The sequence below is a fragment of the Schistocerca piceifrons genome, chromosome 3 (assembly GCF_021461385.2).
Source record: "Schistocerca piceifrons isolate TAMUIC-IGC-003096 chromosome 3, iqSchPice1.1, whole genome shotgun sequence".
Taxonomy (NCBI): domain Eukaryota; kingdom Metazoa; phylum Arthropoda; class Insecta; order Orthoptera; family Acrididae; genus Schistocerca; species Schistocerca piceifrons.
Window position 1 is genome coordinate 228,676,450 of NC_060140.1, and position 20,779 is coordinate 228,697,228.

At 37.1% G+C, this 20,779-nt stretch overlaps 1 protein-coding gene across 2 annotated transcripts in view; it reads left to right on the forward strand.

Annotated features, from left to right (window-relative positions):
* LOC124787897 (E3 ubiquitin-protein ligase Ubr3) overlaps nt 1-20,779 on the forward strand; it is a 289,094-nt gene that overhangs the window by 248,775 nt on the left and 19,540 nt on the right. For both annotated transcript variants that reach the window (XM_047254874.1, XM_047254875.1), the window contains 9 exons: nt 3,052-3,194; nt 6,062-6,214; nt 8,976-9,121; nt 9,782-9,947; nt 10,769-11,051; nt 14,158-14,367; nt 18,180-18,466; nt 19,544-19,888; nt 20,168-20,299. In XM_047254874.1, coding sequence (XP_047110830.1) covers nt 3,052-3,194; nt 6,062-6,214; nt 8,976-9,121; nt 9,782-9,947; nt 10,769-11,051; nt 14,158-14,367; nt 18,180-18,466; nt 19,544-19,888; nt 20,168-20,299 — 1,865 coding nt within the window. The remainder of the gene's footprint in view (nt 1-3,051; nt 3,195-6,061; nt 6,215-8,975; nt 9,122-9,781; nt 9,948-10,768; nt 11,052-14,157; nt 14,368-18,179; nt 18,467-19,543; nt 19,889-20,167; nt 20,300-20,779) is intronic.

A 20,779-nucleotide genomic window follows, 5' to 3' on the forward strand; every position in this document is an offset into this window, starting at 1 on the left:
CCTTAAAGCTGAGGATGTGTATAATTTTGAAATAACAAACTTGATGTGGTGACGAAAATACCATCAAATTTGGTAAAAAGATCATCACCAAAAAATCAGATCTGTTGCAAAAGCACAAAATTTGGAAAAAAATATCAAATTTTACAAAAAAGGACACTGAATTTGGCACTAAATGACCACGAATTTGGCTGAAGAACACCACAGAATTTGGCAAAAATAAGTAATACCAAAGTGGGCAAAAAATTACATAGACTTTGCAAAAAAGTACCAAATTGGCAAGAAAATCACAGCAAATTCATAAGAAAAGGTAATAAATATGCAAAACAAAAAATATCAACAAATATGGCAAAAAATTACTCTGAATTTGCAAAAAAAAACACTTTGGCAAAAACACTGAATTTCACAAAAAATTACACTGAATGTAACAAAAAGTAACACCAAATTTGGCAAAAGTTTCAAATAATGTGGCAAAAATAACAAGTAACATTACAAAAATAACACCAAATTTTACTAAAAATAAAATCGAATTTGGCAAAAAATAACACTGACTTTGGCCACAAAATAAAATTATTTTTTCCTGTCCCTAATAATAAGCACATACGTAGATAAACTGAGGGTAGTGGATGTATACGGACGAGGTGCGTGTCACCTTGGTGCAACAGATTTAAATGCAAAATCCTCTCTGTGGCACAGTAGGCAAACGAACAAATGAAGTGAGATACTAGAGGACATAATACAGGAACTGGACCTCAATGTTTTAAATCTAGAAGGCCAGCCGAATACATTCAAAGGACGAGCAGCTGAAGCCACCAACATACGATGTCACTTTAGCAAACTGCATGGCAGCTCCTGAGGTAAACAAGATAAACAGTTGGCAAGTGCTCAAGTACCTAACATCCATGACCATAATGCAGTTGTCATTGAAGGGGAAAGTGGCCACAGTAGAGAGTGACAAACGGAGGAAAACATTTTTGGGTTAGAAATCAAGGCCGCGCGGGATTAGCCGAGCGGTCTAAGGCGGTGCAGTCATGGACTGTATGGCTGGTCCCGGCGGAGGTTCGAGTCTTCCCTCGAGCATGGGTGTGTGTGTTTGTCCTTAGGATAATTTAGCCTAAGTAGTGTGTAAGTTTAGGGACTGATGACCTTAGCAGTTAAGTCCCATAAGATTTCACACACATTTGAAGATTTAGAAATCGGGAAAATACACTGGAATGGCTTTGTTACCTATATTTCAGCATTTCTAATGGAATTGCTTCTAGAACATATAGAATTCAGTGCACAGTTACTAACTGAACTGTTGCAAAGAGTACAGGGCATTTAAATTCCTAAGAAAAAGGTAAACAGGCTGGCTACAATCTCTTGGAGCCCAGAATTTTCCATGCTGAGCAGAAAAGTAAGGTCAAGAAGAGCAGCGTGTTAACGTACTTCAGGGCAAATGGAGCGCAATGCAAGGCTTCATTAATACAGGACAGTTAAGATGCACTACAAAACATTGCTTCAGGAAATTAAAAGAATACACTGGGAGAAGTTTCTATGAAGGCAACTGCAATTTGGCAAATGGGGCAGACCATTGTGGGCTCCACTGCCAGTATGTGGGTGCATCACCCAAATATTTGCATCAAGTGTGGGATGTAGCATCACACCAGTCTGTGAATATGGGGAAGACAACCAGACTGCGATCTGCAAGCAGTTGTAAGTGCAGTTGTAAGTGACCAAAACTTGTGGACTGCAGTTAATATCATTTCACATCGAGTATCTAAAAGGCAACTGCTTAACTTTATCTGTAAGATCAAGTGGACACTCTGAATATCAAAATAACATCAACAGGTCCAAGAATTGTTTCCTCTGTTATAGATAATGATAGGTACATATGAATGACATTTAAAAAAAGAAAGAAAGAATGAATGCTATGGCTAGCCACACAGATATGCATAGACTTAAGGATTGCTGAGGTATGCATGTACCAGTGTGGGCAATACAGAATAGTGTAGCAACTAAAGGTGTAGAAGTAGATACTTGTAGTTAGTCTACAAACTTTAAGTTATTCTGAGACTGCCAGTAGCATATCAAGTAATATGAGCTGGAAATTACTCACTTGGAACTTGGATTAATTTATTTTATTTTATTTTATGTTATTTTTAATTGATTATTGTTTTCAATATTCTGTTTTATTTCTACATTAATGTTACCAGTGGTTACTATTAACATAACTTATTATTATATACATAATACAAAACATTGCACATCACCAGGCTTATTGAAAATATAAGACCTGTTTAGAGTTTTCAGATAACAGGTCTAAAATTTGAAGCCATGAATTGAAACTGAATTCAGATCCCACATAAAGATAGAGAAGAAGTTGGTGAAAAAACAGTTTTTCTAGATGTTAGGACTCTTTCTATGTGATAAAAACTAGTTGTTGCAGGATTAATCTGAGGGCTAATTGATGTAGTTGGCAGTATTAGTCAGGTTCAAATTTACAGATCTGTATGGTCTTGGGGTCCAAAGGAAGTAGGTTATTGAGTTAATAATCACATTAATCATATTCATATTTGTGAGATGGCCACCGATCAGAGATGCTTGAACAGAGTGAAGCACTAGTTAAATAAGTGCATTTTAACCATCGGAACAAAGTAAGTGTTCTCTGAGTAAGTGGACCGAAGTTGAGATAGGATGAGAATAATTATACAGCATCTTTTAGAAATATTTACATTGTGCTGAATATTGTTTCTGTAGAAATATATGGACAAAAAATTTGAGTACTGTTAACTGAACCTTAGTAATAATAAGTATGGGTAGTAAAATTGAAAGTTTCTATATGAATAAAATTGAGCATAAGGTTGCTGATATTCGTAGGTAACTCAGTTGTGTATGAGAAGTACAATTGTTTTCTGCACTTAGGACAATATTTTGTATTTTTCAATATTTTCTGTTGTTATAGACACTGAATAAAATTGTTTCACGTTGAATTCTTCTAGTTTTTATTAACTAAACTTTTGTAGGACCTCTCTAAATTTTGCTGCATCAATTGTTTTGTTTTGTTCCATTCAGATGAGGGAGCCTCGGGAATGGATTGGAATGAGGAAGAATCTACAACACTTACAACAAGCAAAAAAGAATATGACTGTGTTATTTGCAACCAAACATCACCCAGCACTGAAGAAAAACCAATGGGCCAGGTTGTGCTAGTGCAGGTATGTAAGATGGTGGCAATGGATGTGCATGGCTATCTATGTATCTTGGTATGATTCACTTCAAAGGAAGTTTGTAAGGAATGAAATGTGCTTCAGGGTTTTGAATAAAATTAGTTGGATGAAAATGTTACATGTAGTGCTAGTGACCCTAAATATGTATACTGGGTGTTACAAAAAGGTACGGCCAAACTTTCAGAAAACATTCCTCACAGACAGAGAAAGAAAATATGTTATGTTGACATGTGTCCGGAAACGCTTACTTTCCATGTTAGGCCTTGGGAGAGCCAGTCCTGACAAAACTCTACCATCTGGTGAGCAAGATGTAAGAGACAGGCGAAATACCCTCAGACTTCAAGAAGAATATAATAATTCCAATCCCAAAGAAAGCAGGTGTTGACAGATGTGAAAATTACCGAACTATCAGTTTCATAAGTCATGGCTGCAAAATACTAACGCGAATTCTTTACAGACGAATGGAAAAACTACTAGAAGCCGACGTAGGGGAAGATCAGTTTGGATTCCGCGGAAATATTGGAACACGTGAGCAATACTGACCCTACGACTTATCTTACAAGCTAGATTAAGGAAAGGCCAACCTACGTTTCTAGCATTTGTAGACTTAGAGAAAGCTTTTGAATACTCTCTTTCAAATTCTAAAAGTGACAGGGGTAAAATACAGGGAGCAAAAGGCTATTTACAATTTGTATAGAAACCAAATGGCAGTTATAAGAGTTCAGGGGCATGAAAGGGAAGCAGTGGTTGGGAAGGGAGTGAGACAGGGTTGTAGCCTCTCCCCGATGCCATTCAATCTGTATATTGAGCAAGCAGTGAAGGAAACAAAAGAAAAATTCGGAGTAGGTATTAAAATCCATGGAGAAGAAATAAAAACTTTGAAGTTCGCCGATGACATTGTAATTCTCTCAGAGACAGCAAAGGACTTGGAAGAGCAGTTGAACGGAATGGATAGTGTCTTGAAAGGGGGATATAAGATGGACATCAACAAAAGCAAAACAAGGATAATGGAATGTAGTCGAATTAAGTCAGGTGATGCTGAGGGAATTAGATTAGGAAATGAGACACTTAAAGTAGTAAAGGAGTTTTGCTATTTGGGGAGCACAATAACTGATGATGGTCGAAGTAGAGAGGATATAAAATGTAGACTGGCAATGGCAAGGAAATCGTTTCTGAAGAAGAGAAATTTGTTAACATCGAGTATAGATTTAAGTGTCAGGAAGTCGTTTCTGAAAGTATTTGTATGGAGTGTAGCCATGTATGGAAGTGAAACGTGGAGGATAATTCGTTTAGACAAGAAGAGAATAGAAGCTTTCGAAATGTGGTGCTGCAGAAGAATACTGAAGATTAGATGGGTAGATCACATAACTAATGAGGAGGTATTGAATAGAACTGGGCAGAAGAGGAGTTCGTGGCACAACTTGACTAGAAGGAGGGATCGGTTGGTAGGACATGTTCTGAGGCATCAAGGGATCATCAATTTAGTATTGGAGGGCAGTGTAGAGGGTAAAAATCGTAGAGGGAGACCAAGAGATGAATACACCAAGCAGATTCAGAAGGATGTAGGTTGCAGAAGGTACTGGGAGATGAAGAAGTTTGCACAGGATAGAGTAGCATGGAGAGCTACTCTGACAACAACTGACGACAACAACAACAACTACTACTACTACTACTACTACTACTACTACTACTTTAAGAATTCATTACTCTTCATGTATAACACTCAGGACGATATTGTTTAACACCAACGCTGTTTGACATTACGCTAAGTGTTAGCATACATTATATTTGACAATATTATAGAAAGGATAGATTGCTACTCACCATAATCAAAGATGTTTCGTTGCGGATAGGCCCAACAAAAAGACTGTTAAGCAAGTTAGCTTTCAGCCAAAAGGCCTTCTTCCACAACACACACACACACACACACACACACACACACACACACACACACACACACACACACGACCACTTTTTTTTTACGATCTCAGTTTTGAAGACACATTTATTTTTCAGTACTATTATCTGAGACATTGTGTGTCTAATATCACTCAAACTGTGTCGGGCTCCTCTCAACATTGATAGAATTACTTTATGCCTCATTTTTTATAATTTGAGATATGTGTGAGGAATTTTTAATAAATTCTTATGCATAATCATTATTTTTTAATTGCCATTAATAATGATTTGTAGTATACTCCGCACTATATAATGTGAGGCACATCATCATTCTACAGAGAGAAATCTGACTTAGTTTGAGTGATAGTAGATGCATGATGTCCCAGATAGTGGTATTGAAAACTAAATGTGAAGCAAAAATCCATCATGTAAACAAATTGTTTTAGAAATTAAACCATTACAGATAAGTAATACAGTTTATACCACTGCAAATGTGATGCAATGTGGCATAAAATAGCAACGTCCTAAGTGTTGTAGATTAAGAGTAATGCACTCTGAAGGTATGAAGGTATGGGATGTAAATGCTATCTGCTCGTGAGGAGGTCCACTTTAATGTGTAATCACGCACTTTTGTAGCATAGACTACATTAATTTCATGAGACAGGAATAAATGATTAAAAAAGAAGTGTACATGACAAGCTAAAGTTTTTGAGTGTGAATAGTGCTAAACATAAAGATGAATACCTTAAATGAGAGGCCGGCAAACAAAAGGAGAACCAAGAATACAGATGATAAAATAGCACTGGTCAAATGCAGTGTCAAAAATTTTAATATCTACTCTAATTATAATTTTCAGTAATTACATATTCTGTAGCATTTCATTCATTGTTACCTGATCTCAAGTGTTAATATGTAGTGTAATCCATTTTTTTTAATAATAAGCCAAAATGTTTCAGGCAAGCAGTGTCCTGGCACATAAACGACGAAGTGCGGAACCAGCTTTCTTCCCCACATGTGATGAGGAAAGGCAGAGCTTGCGAAGGGATGACAACTTCCTTGGCAGTGAATTTGATCGTCGTGTCGAAGATCTGAATGCACAATTTGACTGTGTAAGCATCCCATCTATTTTTAGATAGGCAAAAATGTAATATTTCAAATCACTAATTTCTGAGTAGTACACTCTGGCTTTGTGTAGTTATTTCAAAACAGGGAGAGACAATGTGCTGTTATTTGATGTGATCTGTGTTTAGGAATGGCAGAGTTATACATTTGAATGAAACTTGGTTACACATAGTTGTGTTTGAATACTTGTATCTGACCATAATTTATTGGTTATAAACTCGTGGCTGCCAGCTATTACAGTTTGTCCATAATTGTTATAGCTTTATTGTCTTCATAAAGAGTTAAGAGAAGTTACTAAAAAATAATGAAAATAGACATTTCACAACCTGATGTTTTACAAAAAATCAAAAAAGGTGCTGTTCATATTTTGCTAATCATAGGCTACTAAAATGTTTTATAGATTTTAATGATTTCCTTCCTGAGTACACAGTAAACCTGTCTACAAATGATTTCCAAAGTAATGTTTGCACTGAGTTTGAAACATGTTCTGCAACATTTTTCACATTTGGTACGGGACCTACAGATATTTGCAAGATGTTGACATCATAAAAACAGTGTCCCATGACTGTGTTGGTACAAATTAAAGAAACGTTGTCCTGGCCTGCTGCTACCAATTGCCACTATGCAGCTCTTGTGTTAACTTTTGCTCTGTCTGTAGTGTTACATGTTGTCTTTACATGTGTTCCTTTACAAAATGGAATCGCTCTCGCTCGCCTCTGGAGTGTCACAGTTGCCAAATATTAAACAGAAGCGTGACTCCATATAAAAAAATGCCACATTGCTTCGCACCAATGGCAGTGTTGAAGGGGGGGGGGGGGGGGGGATTAGTCTCTCATTTTCCGATCCCACAATGATAACAGGATTTGTTATCTATTTTAGAAAAATTGGTCATCAGCAAGTTGTGTGAGCTGCCATCACATGGAAGGGCGGAGGATTATGATGCTTTTCATTTTTTATGAAGCGGAAATAGGAGTATGCAGAAGATGGCAGTCAGTAGTAGAGGTGGATGTGGCAGGGGGATCATCAACTGCAGATTCCTCAGTCACATTCATTGGAAGTGTGGGTGACATTGAGACTGAAGTAGTTTCCTTGATTGAAAATCATAGTTCAGATTAATTTTAGTATGAAAATAAAAATAAATATAGGGTCAGTTAATATATCTTCTTTATTTGGGGTCAGAAAATGTCTGAAATATAGCATTTAAAGACCTAAATCAGGCTTCCAATTTTTAAATGTTTGTAGCAAAAGATTGTTTATAACATGTACAGCACCTGACTGCCGTGGTAAGAGTTGAAGGATAAGAAATGAAGCCACAATCGAGATGGGAATGAGGCAGGATTGTCACTTATCACCAATGTTAATCAGTCTGTAAATTGAGCAAGCTGTGAAGGAAACCCAAGAGAAATTTTGGAAGGGAAACAAATTTCAGGGATAAGAAATAACCTATTAGTTTGCAAGTGACATTGTGACTCTGTCAGAGATAACTAAGGAAGAACAGTATAAAGTATGTACTTACTTGTTACTTATTAGGTTGGCTGCACAAACTTGAGTCTGTCTTTGGCCTCCCCAGCCTCCTCCATCTGCCCCAAGATATGTGAACTCTTTTGCCCATTTAAAGATTTGCCATCTACATATAAAGGTCTGTCATCATTCTCTCTGCTCACTGTGATGTGTTTGGTCATATCCATATTCACATTCAAGCCTGCTCTCATTGCCACTTCCATTAACACTCTTCATATCTGAAACAGAGCCTGTGCATTATGTGCTATTAAAACTGCATCTTCTGCTTAGACCTGGGTATTGATCCTTCTACCCAGCTGAGTTCTTGTCTCCAGGCTTATTACCTTTCTCGCTGCTCTATCCAGAACCAGATTAAACAGAAGCAGGGAGAGACACTCTCTCTCTGTCACACTCTAGGATTTAAAATACAGACATAAAGTATCACAAAAAGCATTTCTGAAGAAAAGGGATATTTGTTAACATTAAATATGAATTTAAATGTTCAGAAGTCTCTTTTTTTTTTTTTTTTTTTTTTAAGGGATTTCTGGAGAGTGTACCCTTGTTTGGAAGTGAAACATGAATGATAAACTGTTCAGACAAGAAGAGAATAGAATCTGTTGAAATATGGTGCTACATAAGACTGCTGAAGATTATATGGGTATATTGAATAATAAAGGAGGGAGTACTAAATCAGATTAGGGGAAAAAAGAAAGCTTGAGTAAAGGAAGGTATCAGTTCATAATACACATCGTGAGACATCAAGGAATTGTCAAATTCTTTAATGGAAGGAAATATGGGAGATAAAAATTGTAAAGGGAGACCAAGACTTGAATGCGGTAAGCAAGTTCAAATTGATGCAGGTTGCGGGAGTTGTGCTTAAATGAAAAGGCCTGCACATGATAGACTAGCATGGAGAGTTGCATCAAACTAATCTTCAGACTGAAGACCATGACAACAACTTATATATTAAAGTACCTTAAAGCTGAAGTTACTTGTATTCAGTAGTTGCATACCTTCTCCCTCCCCCCCACCCCCCCACCCTCTCTCTCTCTCTCTCTCTCTCTCTCTCTCTCTCTCTCTCTCTCTCTCTCTCTCTCTCTCTCTCCTGCTCACTGCTTCCTCACCTATTGTTTCCCTTTTTCCACCTCCGAGTGAAGGGAAAATTAAAAATAAGTGATATTGTATGTATGAAATTTGAAGCAAATGTGTATTTTATGTACAAAGTCTGATTCAGTACCTCTTTCACAGAGTTCGTGGCAGTTATCTGTAAATATAGGCTGGGATGGTGGTGTCCATATCCAGACTTGCGGCCACCATCTACATCTTGACTGCCTGAAATCATATCTACAATCTTTACGCAACCAGCAGCGGCAACAAAGTCTTGCAGTAGACAGGTAAACTGGTGTTCATTCTACCATCTAAAATTTCTTGTGGGAAATGGAAAAAAAATGTTTGAGTATTTTTAATGTGTTTGTCATTCAAGCATTGAGAAAAAAATTACGTGCCAGAGAGATTTGTTTCAGTCTGTATAGTCAACTTTATATTTCCTAAACAAGAGACTCGTGCTGCCCTCATATGGCACCCTCATCTGCCAACTAGTTTATGGGCCACTTAAAGGAAACCTTCCCTGCAACCAAAAATTCTAAACCAATCATTGATGATACATTAGTGTCCCAGACATAGGACAGAGACTTCACTCTTCCAGATCTGTAATACTTTCTCTTCTATCTGTTTCACCTGAGCTCCTTTGGCCCAGTGAGCTATTTTCTTGCAGATGTTGAGCTCTACATCTATACCTCCCATCCCTTCCACAACAAAAGTCTCCACTGTTGTCTTCTTGACTATGGATGGCTGATTTACCACGATGAGCATAACCTCTGCCAGTGTACTTGAAACCTTCCTAGGCAGGCACTAGCCTGTAGACTTTATCATTAATCAGACACGTACGTGTGTGTGTGTGTTTGTTTTCAGATAATTATACATAACTTCTTCTTTTTTTCTTTATAACTTGCTTATGTTCATTTTAAAAATATAGAATTTATTATTTTTTGCAGAGGTGAATATTGGTGTCCACTGTGTCGACAGTTAGCTAATTCGGTGCTGCCTCTTTCACCACAGTTGGGAGAATGTTCAGCAATTGTGCGGTCACGACCTTCTAGTCTTTTGGTGTCAGTGGCAGAACTTACTGTCTTTTTGAAGGATATTCAGCCAATCAATTTAGTATGTATTATTAATAATATATTTTGATATTTGAAATAGATTTGAAAATCATTTTTGATAACATGTTTTCAAATTTTACATAACGTAACTTGTTTTGATTAGATGTCTCTGGGTTTTCAGCTGAGTTAATGATGCCACTTTTGTTAACAATATTTTGATTACTGACCTACTTGTGTTCTTCACTTGAAGATGACACTTATGCAGGTCACAAAAATATTATACACAAAAGTGAAATCTTCAATTCTGCTGGAAATCTAAAAATATAACGCAGTAAACCATGCTGAGACTATCTCATAACTAGTATTGTTTGACATGTGTAGAAATGTCATCTTTGTACTAGAGTCTGTCATCTATAATGAAGATAATACCATGAAGCAAATTTCGGTTAATAATGATGCATAATTATAGAGACAGCCATATAACTATGAAAGGAGTTGGATATTGATAAGCAAACAATTTGTTAGTTTTGAACTGGTACTGATCTTTGACATGGAAAATGTTTCCTTGTGCGGTGTTGCAGATTTCCGCGTGAAATGCTTACCCAAGTCCAGAAAAAAGAGAGAGAGATTCACCGTGTATTTTTGTCTAAGATTTCTTTATTTAATTTCCTTGTATTTATAAAATTGGCATAAATGAAAAATTATGCCCCCCTTCCAATAATGTGTATTATTTGTTGAGAGTTAATGATATTGTTGTGAAATTTATCTGATAGTGCTAAACATAAGCTGTCCCTAATTTTCAAATGCGTACTGTAATGATAATTTGTTTCTTCTATTTTCTTTAAGATGAAATTTTAATAAGCACACTCCTTCTTTCTTTAGAAATCTTCAAATATTATGGAAGCTATGGGAAAGTCTATGGAGGACATGACAAATAGCACACATCACAAATTTAAACAAAAGAGTCATTCTACTACACCAGAAAGTCTGTTTCTTTTCGTTAATTCTGTAGCAAGGACAAATTTAGAAATTGAGCTTGTTCAAAGAGGAGGTTCGTTGGTTTTAAATCCTAACATGCCACCAGGAGCCTCTAATGCAAGTCCGGCAGGTGGTGCACAGTTTCAAGATGTTCTGACAACTCTTATACCAAAGAGATCGTGCGTTGGTGAGTCCTCCTTATATGCTATATTTCACTATTGTATGTAATAGTATGGTTGGTGAACCTCGTAGCATGCTGGAGAAAGCAGAAATTGTTGTCACATGATCAAATGTGAAAATTAGTAAGAACTGTGAATTTATGAAATTGGATTCTGTGTTGCTTTTCACTGTTAATGAATTAAGGAACTAATATCGACTCAAGCTAATAATATTTGCCATTAAAAGATTATGAGAGTTTTTACAGTTAGTCCATAGAACAATAACGGATAGTGTTCATACCAGTTTATCATTATTTATAGACTCTGATGAACACTTCTTTAAATATTACATTTGTTTAATGTTACTGTTGTTTTGTTGAAATATTTTCATCGTTATCATGTTGAAAACAATCTGCATTAAAGATTGTTGAGTGTCCTACATCTCACTCATTGGTAACAAATAGAAAGTACTTAATTTACGCTGATGCAGTAGTAGTAGCAGCATTAGTAGTAGTAGTAGTAGTAGTAGTTGTATTCAGTCCGAAGAACAGTGTGATGTTCTTCACACTAATCCTCTTGTGCAAGATCTGTCTGCATAAGTACTGAATAACTACTGAACCTTATATCCATTTGAACCTGCTAATTGTATTACCATATTTTATCACATAAGCTCCTCTCTCATATATTCCCTTTCCCAACGATTTTTCATCGTTAAAAAATTAATATTGTCACGCATAATCCTCTCTCTTGGTTCATTCTTACTGGAGTGGCCTTCAAATGAATTAACAGTGGACACAGTAATACTTGACATAAAAAAAATATTTCCATTGTCACAACATACCATAAATTTGAAAAGAAAAGTTGCAGACATATTTCTAGGTCTGTTTATTGCAAGTCATCATAGTGTTGAAATATTCAAACTACACGGCAAGATTTAAATTACATGTGTTATCTTATGCTGATACAGGTGGAATAAAAGCTGCATGAAGACGTTTCTCCATTGATCCTAATTCAATACAGTATTGGCAGAGACAAAAAATAAACGCATGGCTTCAAAGCCAAGCTCCAAATCTTTCCATGGACCTAAAACAGGGAAATATCCCAAAACTGATAATGATGTAATTGCACGTGTCAGTGAACTTCGGAATGATGGTTGGGCTCTCTCTTACGAAATGATTCAGAACAAAGCTCACAGCATAGCTGCTATGCTCAATATTGACAGAAAGGATTTTAAAGCAAGCATTGGTTGGGTGATTTGTTTTATGAGATGACAAAATCTCAGTCTACAAAGGAGAACGTCTTTGTGCCAGCGTTTACCCCAAAACTACACAGATAAGGTAATCAAGTCCCATCATTACATAATACAAGTGTGACAGCAATATGACTATTTGCTCTGCCAGGTTGGTAACACTGACCAAATGCCAGTGTTTTTTTATATGCTGTTTAACACTGCTGTAGCTCCAACTGGTTCAAAAAGTGTCCTTGTGAAGACAATTGGAGTGGAGAAACTAAGATGCACAATGATGATGTGCATTACAGCAGATGGTAATAAACTTCCACCATATGCCATCTTTAAAAGGAAGACATTACCAAAGGAGATTACCCCACATGTAATCCACTTATGAGTTCAGGAAAAGGGTTGGATGACAGCAGATTTGATGGTGAATTGGTTGGAGAGTGTCTAGGGGAGACGACCAGGGGCATTATTACAAAAGAAGTCCATTCTTGTCCTAAACTGTTTCTGGGATCACCTTGTGTAAGCTGTAAAGGAGAAAATGAAACAGATGAAGTCACATCTTGTCATCATCCCTGGAGGTTTAATGTCCATTCTTCAACCTTTAGATGTCATTGTCAACAAACCTTTCAAAGAACATCTTAAGGCACCAGTATTCAGAATGGATGGTGGTGGGATCTCATCAGCTGACTCCAGGAGGCACAGGCAAGATAAGGAAGCCATAAATGCTGACAATGTGCAAGTGGATAATCTGATCATGGCAGAAAATTAGTGTCAATATTGTTACAAAAAAGTGGAAAACTGGAATTTCTTGTGCCGTTGACAGTTCTAAGGGCATGTTGTGGACTAGTGAAAATGAAGATGATGATGATGATGATGATGATGATGTGTTATCTGACCCAGAAAATATTGATAATAGTGATGAAAGTGAGGCAGCAGCATAGTGAGAGAAAAGAAACAATGCATTGCTGCTCTTCATTGTAGGCATAATGAAAGCATGGTATGAATCCATTTATTTTGTGTTAGTTGAAAATAAATACCTATAGGTACCACTTTTTTCACAAATTACCATAAATATAACTTTCACGCACCCAATACATCATTTCCCTTCCCTTCTGAATTCCTAGAAGTACCACTGTACTACTCACATGATTTCCTCCCTAGTGTTTTCAAGAAAATTTAAGTTTTGTGTAATATCTGACTTGTTCCCTAAAATTTCGAGGCAACAATTTTAATGGGTTTTCAGGATGGCTGGCACATCCATGTACTGTTGGATTTTTCCTCTACCCTCCTCTCTCTTCCCTCTCCCCCCCCCCCCCCCCACACACACACACAAATCTGCTCACGTACTCTTGTCAATTTAGTTTAGTTTTTTCTTCTATTTCTTGTGTTTTAATTCACAGTTTTATAACATTTCACCATTTTTCAAGTTATCTTGCTTGGTGTGAACAAATTTGATTGTGCGGGTGATCGTAGGTAAGATTGGGAGAGAGTGAATGCTATTTTATCACAGATTGCTTTTTATATATTTGATCGTATTTACATTTTAACCGCAATTGTTTCTACTAATCTTAGTACAGGTGCTGATAACAACATTATTGAGTGCCCTTACCCCACCCCACAAATACTTATTCGATTTGATCCTTGGTCTCCCTCTAGATTACCCCCCCCCCCCCCCCCCCCACATGTTCCCTCAGTTACCAGATTAATTTGTGATGCTTCTGGATGTATCGTATCAACCTAACCCTTCCTTTAGCTGAATAGTTTTGTTACATCCCTGGTGCAAGATATATATTTTGTCAGTGAAGTTACTGGTTTGAATTTGGTGAATTACAATACAAGACAAGTGCTATTTAAAATGCAAACAATTTGCTGTTAGTAATACCCTTGTGTATTTTCAGTACCACTTCTACATGTCTTGGCAGTACATTCTAGAGTGTTGGTCTCCTGGCCAACATGGAAAATATGGCAGCAAGTAGCCGGAGTTCCAGATTCAAACAGTGATCCTTTAGCTCTGCTACCAGCTGAAAGGACAGTTCCTTTACTGCTACATGATCCTTCTGCTCTGTTTACTCAGTTTGTCCTCCTCCTTCCACTGCATCTGGATCAAGGTTAGTAGTTTGTCTTTTGTATAACTCAAACTGCATTTTTCATGCTTGTTAGCCAAGTCATGTAGTGCACTTATTTGTATATCAGTTGATAGTATATAAGAGAGGAAGCTCGAGTGAAAAATGGAGACCACAAGCAGCTAATATTGTTGGGATGCTTCATGAAAGTACTAAATGACAGATAATTTTAATTAAGTTTTAAACATAGAATAGAGTGGAATTGCTTAGCTGTGGATGAATATGGGTGTGTGACTCAGAGGGTTTGGGGTTATGGGTGGTGGGAATAGCCAGTGAAATGATTTGCTTTGAACTAAACACCTAATATCAAAGGACTGGATAGGCAAGTGTGGCAACATTTGTTCCTGTAATGCTGCTATTCAAAGTTCCAAATGCTCAAGATGTGCAGTAGTTACCTAGCAGCTACCTCAGTGTGTAAGGCTAGCACGATGTGTGACATATAAGGTATTTGAAAATTGAATTTTGTGCTGTAATTAAATATTTTAATTTGAAATGTTCTACAAGTTGACAGATTGAAACAATGAGTTTAAACAGGGTCCTTGATTCAGAAATATTGGAGGTTAGAGTACGCATAGAAAATATTTAAGAATAATCATGATGGAATAATGAAAGATCACAAAATTAATGTATCCAAGATAGTAACAGACTACACCTGTTGTGAAGACAGCCTTTGTCAGTGTTGAGAGAGGGATGAGTTGTGAACATCGGAAGGGAGGCTGGTTTGAAATGAAAAGAGAGGATTAAAAGAAACTCATATATTCTGAAACTTACGGAGTACATGAGGGCCTCTCCAGGCTGGACTGCAGGGCCGTCTGCCAGTCTGGGTGTTTGCAAAACGTGAAAGTAGGTAGGAGAAAGGTGGTTCACATTGGAACTAGTTGGGGGCAGTCGGAGAGAGCCGAGATAGATGGAGACAAATGGCACAAGGCCATGTGCTCCAACGAACAGCTGGAAAACAAGAGTGTCTGCTCTTCGTGAAAGCTCATTCGAGAGAGAGGAGAGAGAGACACTTCGCTGTCCTCTCCCTCTCAGGGTGCAGCGAATAGCAACCACATATCCCCTTTCTCATGCCTCCCCATTGGCTAGCTGGTGGTGTGTGGACTTTTAGTGCATTCAGCAGAGGTCTGAAAGTTCAATCTGCCAGTGGCTTTGACCAGAATCATTTCTGTCATGAAGTGTAAGGCCAATTGGTCACATAGACACTGCAAGATTCACGCTATGATCCAAGCCTGTCGAATACATGCAGCTACATGTATGACAGAAAATTTTAAAATGTCAATAAATTATCAACAAATTAGACCTGATAACCCAAACTGGCTATGCACCCTGTGCAGTAGTTTGTACCGTTGGCATTTCAGTTTAAGAAGTACCTTATGCATAACAAATATGACATATATGTCATAATTGCCAAATTTTGACAGCAAAAGTTACAGCGAAGCACATTTCAGTACAGAGTTTAACAGTGTTACATGCAACTGTTTCACTCGGACTCATTATCACAGATGGAAGATTGATCCACCATCACACTAAAGGAACAAATTACTATTCAAAACGTATGAGAGTTCACTAATACAGGTCAAGACTGCTTGGTCTGGTTGGAAAGTGACTGACATATTACTTGGGGAAAGGTAGAATCATATCCGGTTCTTATTCTACTTCACTATTAAGTCATTTGGAAGAGTTGACCATGGTAGGGAGATTGCTCCCTTTAATTTGATTTGGTTCCTGTTTGGATTGTGTACTGTGAAGTAATATTAGTGAAACAAGAAAGTGACTCTGCCAGTGAAATAACTGGCAAGTTTTGCCACAATATACAGTGCTTACAGGATAATAGGAATTGGAATTTTGCTGGTCAAGTATATAGCTATCAGAAGCGAATGCTGGGAAATAATTTTTTCAGCAGTTATTGTGACATTTTTTTCCATGTTTTTCAGTCTACCCTCATATTGGATTTAGAGAACATCCTAAGCTGTTCAAAAATAGTAAGCAAACTCTGTATGAAGTAGCTAAATTCATATGAGGAGATTACTACCTTTCAAGTGCAGATAAAAAGTAAAATGCACAATCCTACTCGTTGTGATGCCTGTGAGTTATTTATGCTCATAGTGTGCAGGTGCTACTAGCCATTGAAACATAACTTTTGAATGTAGGGAAGCTGCTGCAGAACAATGTACAGTGCCTGTTCTTTTGTGTGTTGCTGCTTGGTGAAAGCCTTGGAAAACACTAGGATAGAATGGATACTAATTTGGTCCAGCTAGATGCTGCTGGTACTTTTTTGAACAAGTAACCTCTTCTCAGAACCATTCAAATACAAGCCATGCCACATATTATGGGATGCATCAATCACGTCCTTGTGTGGACACATCTCTCTCCCAAGAGGCTGTGTTAAGGTCTGCCTTAATTTGTTCTACAGAATGCTCAATGAAGATTTGTCATGCTGCTCGATGAGTGACATATTCTTCTGTTTAGTGCTAGGAGTATTCTTAACAGTGTGCTTGATATCATCCTCTTCTCTGTAACTGCAATTACAGTCAAAAGTGTTGCCTGCACCACCGCCTCCCCCACCTCCACCCCCCTCAAATGTTTATCATATCCTCAAATTTTTATCACATAATCAGTCTTGCCAACATTTTTCCCCAAAGAGCCTCAATCAATTGTGACGCCACTTGGTTTAAAATTACCACTAGCTAGTAATCATCAGCCAAGGAGTTGTGTAATGATTCTGTCATTTCTCTCCCATGAGTGTTACTTAGAAAGAACAGGTGTTGGACATTTTTAGACTGGCATATCTCTTGCACCATCCACTTGATCTTTTCACTAATATGATACACTCAGGCATAACCTAGTATTCAGATCTGCTAGCCCTAACATTACTGCTGTAAACTGCAGCTCAGCTTTCAGATGTGGTAAATCTGTAATTTAAACATTTGTAAGAAAAGTAGCTTCAAAGTATGAAGACAAAACAGAAGATTAACTCTAAAAAAAGGGACACTTTGATCATTTTTATTTCTTTGTGTGAAACTGACAAATGCCATGTAAAATTATTTTCAGCATATTGTGGCTTTTCATTTTTGTATGCTTAAGCCATGCTGTAACTGTTCTCATTTTAGTTCTTAGTGACTAGATTTTTCTCCCTTTTATCAAATAGTTGTAACATTTACTTTTTGTTTTGAGTTGAAGGGGTTGATGAAAGTAATTGTTAACCAACAAGAGTGTAATTTTTAGTTATGGCATCTAATGAGTTGTTTACGTTCAAAGACTAGAACATAAATACAAAACACTTCAGTTTATATAAAATTTTGTTTATTGGGAGATCCACAGCCTCAGCCTGTTTTGCAAATGAAACCATCTGATCTTTTTATAATCTGCGCAGTTCGCCATTTTCAACCACGGGTCATTGCCAACCAAGTATTTTAAGCATGAAGCTTAAAGCGTGTGCTTGAAAATGACCAATTGTTGAAGTTTGCCAAATGCACTGAGAATAAAAAGAGTACTGCCTGCTTGGGTCCTGCTTTCATTCTCAATACAATTTATGTACTAGATACTTCTGTCTAGCACGACAAAGGGATCTGCTTGTTACAAGCATGTGGTGCATTCAAAAACACAGCAGATACTGCGATCAAGGTGGTCCTGCAATATTGAGGGTTAGTAATGTCTTCTGCGTACCCCCTTCAACTGTCAGAATGCTTTTAAGCATATAGTTGAAGACATTTAGATTTTGCCAGTTTACTACTCTAAGTTTTAGAGAAGTTAGCTACATTGCCAGAGTTTAATTTTATACAAGTTTACTTTTCCAGCATCGTTTGCATGTGTGGTCAAGATATTTTACAACTTGCTGTACATGCAAGTTGTAGCGCAACTGACATGCAGCATGAAAGAAGCAGAGAGAGCAAGGTGGCGGCGTATTCCAGAACCAACAGATAGGTTAGACTCCCTCGATGCTGCATTTGCCCTCACGGTACAGCAGTTGGACAGAGGTCGACTGTACCTTGAAGACAGCGTAGAACTTAATCCAGATGAGGGTGATGAGAATAATGCATCAGGACTGATATCAAGTGCACATCGTCAACATCTGGAGTCTCAGGTAATGTCATATATTAAGAGACAAGAAAATCAACTTGGGTAATTCTGTAACATGAAGTTTCAATCGAGATTAATGCTTAGATGCATGACTCATTTAACAAAGGATGAATTTATTTCCTGTTAAGTCATTACATATGCATTGTAGATTAACTGTCAGGCTTTTGGTGACTGTATCTCTTACACTGATCAGTGAGTAGAGCACATCTGATACAAAAATGGGTACTCATTAGTGAAGAATCAGAAACATTTTGGTAGGAAATTGAGAAGTTACAGTGTAGAAATAATTGAATGTTGAACAGTATTATTTATTGTTGCTTAAGTATTCCACATAACTGAACACAAAATTGCTGATAAATTTGTGAATCAGGCAATGTATATATTTCACAAGTAACTGAAAGTACACAATGGATGATACTTTAATACCATTGTTAGTAGCTCACTGTCCTGTTCCATTACCTAAGGAACAAGGGAAAAATGAATGCTTCCATGGCTTAATACACACCTCAATTTCTCTTAGATTATCATTATCCATAGGTGAATAGGCAGTCAGTAGAATTGGCACAGTCACCACCAGATATTCAGAGATGGCATAAAAATGCAGCAAGAATCCTACGAGCCATTCCGTTATCACTTTGTGTGTGAATTGAAAGGTTAAATTGCTAAGTTAAGTAGGTTTGTTTACGACATGTCTAAAAACAAAGTAAAAGCTGAAGCCTTAAAATATGCAATTTTGATTTCTTAGTAATAACATCAAATGCTTTTCTAAAAGGTAGGAATAATTGTACTGAAGCATGGGTATGCATGTGTCGCTTACGCAGTAGATCACCTTGACAACAGTTATGTGCCACACAACGTTGTTTCTCATACACCACGGACAACTTTTTAACTATACACCATTCTTATCGTTCCCATAATCTTGAACTGTCCTGAAAGTGCAGAATTTGAATCTTTTGTCACTTTAATTATAGAGATTGATTTAGTTTTAAGTGTTGCTCTTACAGAATTTATCATATTGCTCATGTCGATTTAACTCACTTGTGCACCAAGTTTCTTAACTTGAATGTTAATTATGTTTCAGTTGCAAACACTTTGTTTGCCATTTCTGCGCCTAGCAGCTCTTCTGCGACATCATTTATACGAGCAGCCTCTACCTGAGATTACCTCACCACAAGAAGAATTTGTCAGACTTGTCTATTACCTTGAACTTGTCGCTGAGGGTATGGAATGGGGTCGCTTTAGTGCAGCTGTGGCTCTCAATTGGCCCACAAATGGGGCAGCAACAGCACGTGCTTGGTGTGAACAGATGGCTGCCTTTGCAGCACGTTCACAGGTTTCAGCGCGGAACTTCTTAGCTGAACAACATTTGTCATGGCACCAGCCTCGTCTCCTACGGTTGCCACAACTGTATGATAAAATATTCCAGGTAAAAATAACTCTTCAGTTTATTCTTTTTAATGGATATTTATAAATGTAATGACATTAGTACATAAATATGAAATTTGGATATATATGACTGATACTATTAGCTTCACTTGTATTCTGTAGTGATTGTGTGACCTTTGTGAAAATTTTGACTTACCCTGTTCTTAAAGTGATGGTGTATGTAAACTTCAGCCAACACTTCTATTTTATTTTATTATTATTATTATTTTTTTAACTTTAGTCATGAAGTTTGTAGCACTGTATCTCCTTTTTTTTTCAGTATTATCACAGAAGACAATGTTCTCAGTGCCATTCAGTACCCCGAGAAACAAGCATATGTTTACTCTGTGGTACACTGGTCTGCCTGAAGGAATCTTGCTGCAAGCAGCTTAGCACTTGTGAAGCTGTCCAGGTGGGTCTGTTGTGTGTTGTTTACGAAATAAGAATGTTAATTTCGATTTTTCTTACTGATTATCATTCTGTATGTGGCTAAGAGAGATGGATATTCATTGAAAATTTAATTTTCTGAATATCTTGATATTCAGAGGAAACTGAGTTGTTCCCAGTTAATCAGGTTCCTTATAAATTGGTACATAATCACTAGCTAAAATATTTGTATCTTTACTGGGCATGACATAAATTGTTGTGAGGAGATAAGAAAGAATATTTCAAGCGAGCTATAAATAAGTCTTCAGAGGAAGATTGGTAAAAAATGTAGTATCTTCAAGGAGATTTAAAACTGTCGTACCTGTTACTTAGCACACTACTGCAGAACGACTTATAGCATATACAGAACAGAGTTCAGGTTGTTGTGATATGATAAGAAATGGACTTGTGCACAAATATAGAAGTGTGCTGGAAATATACATCCAACAATAATATATTTGCCATC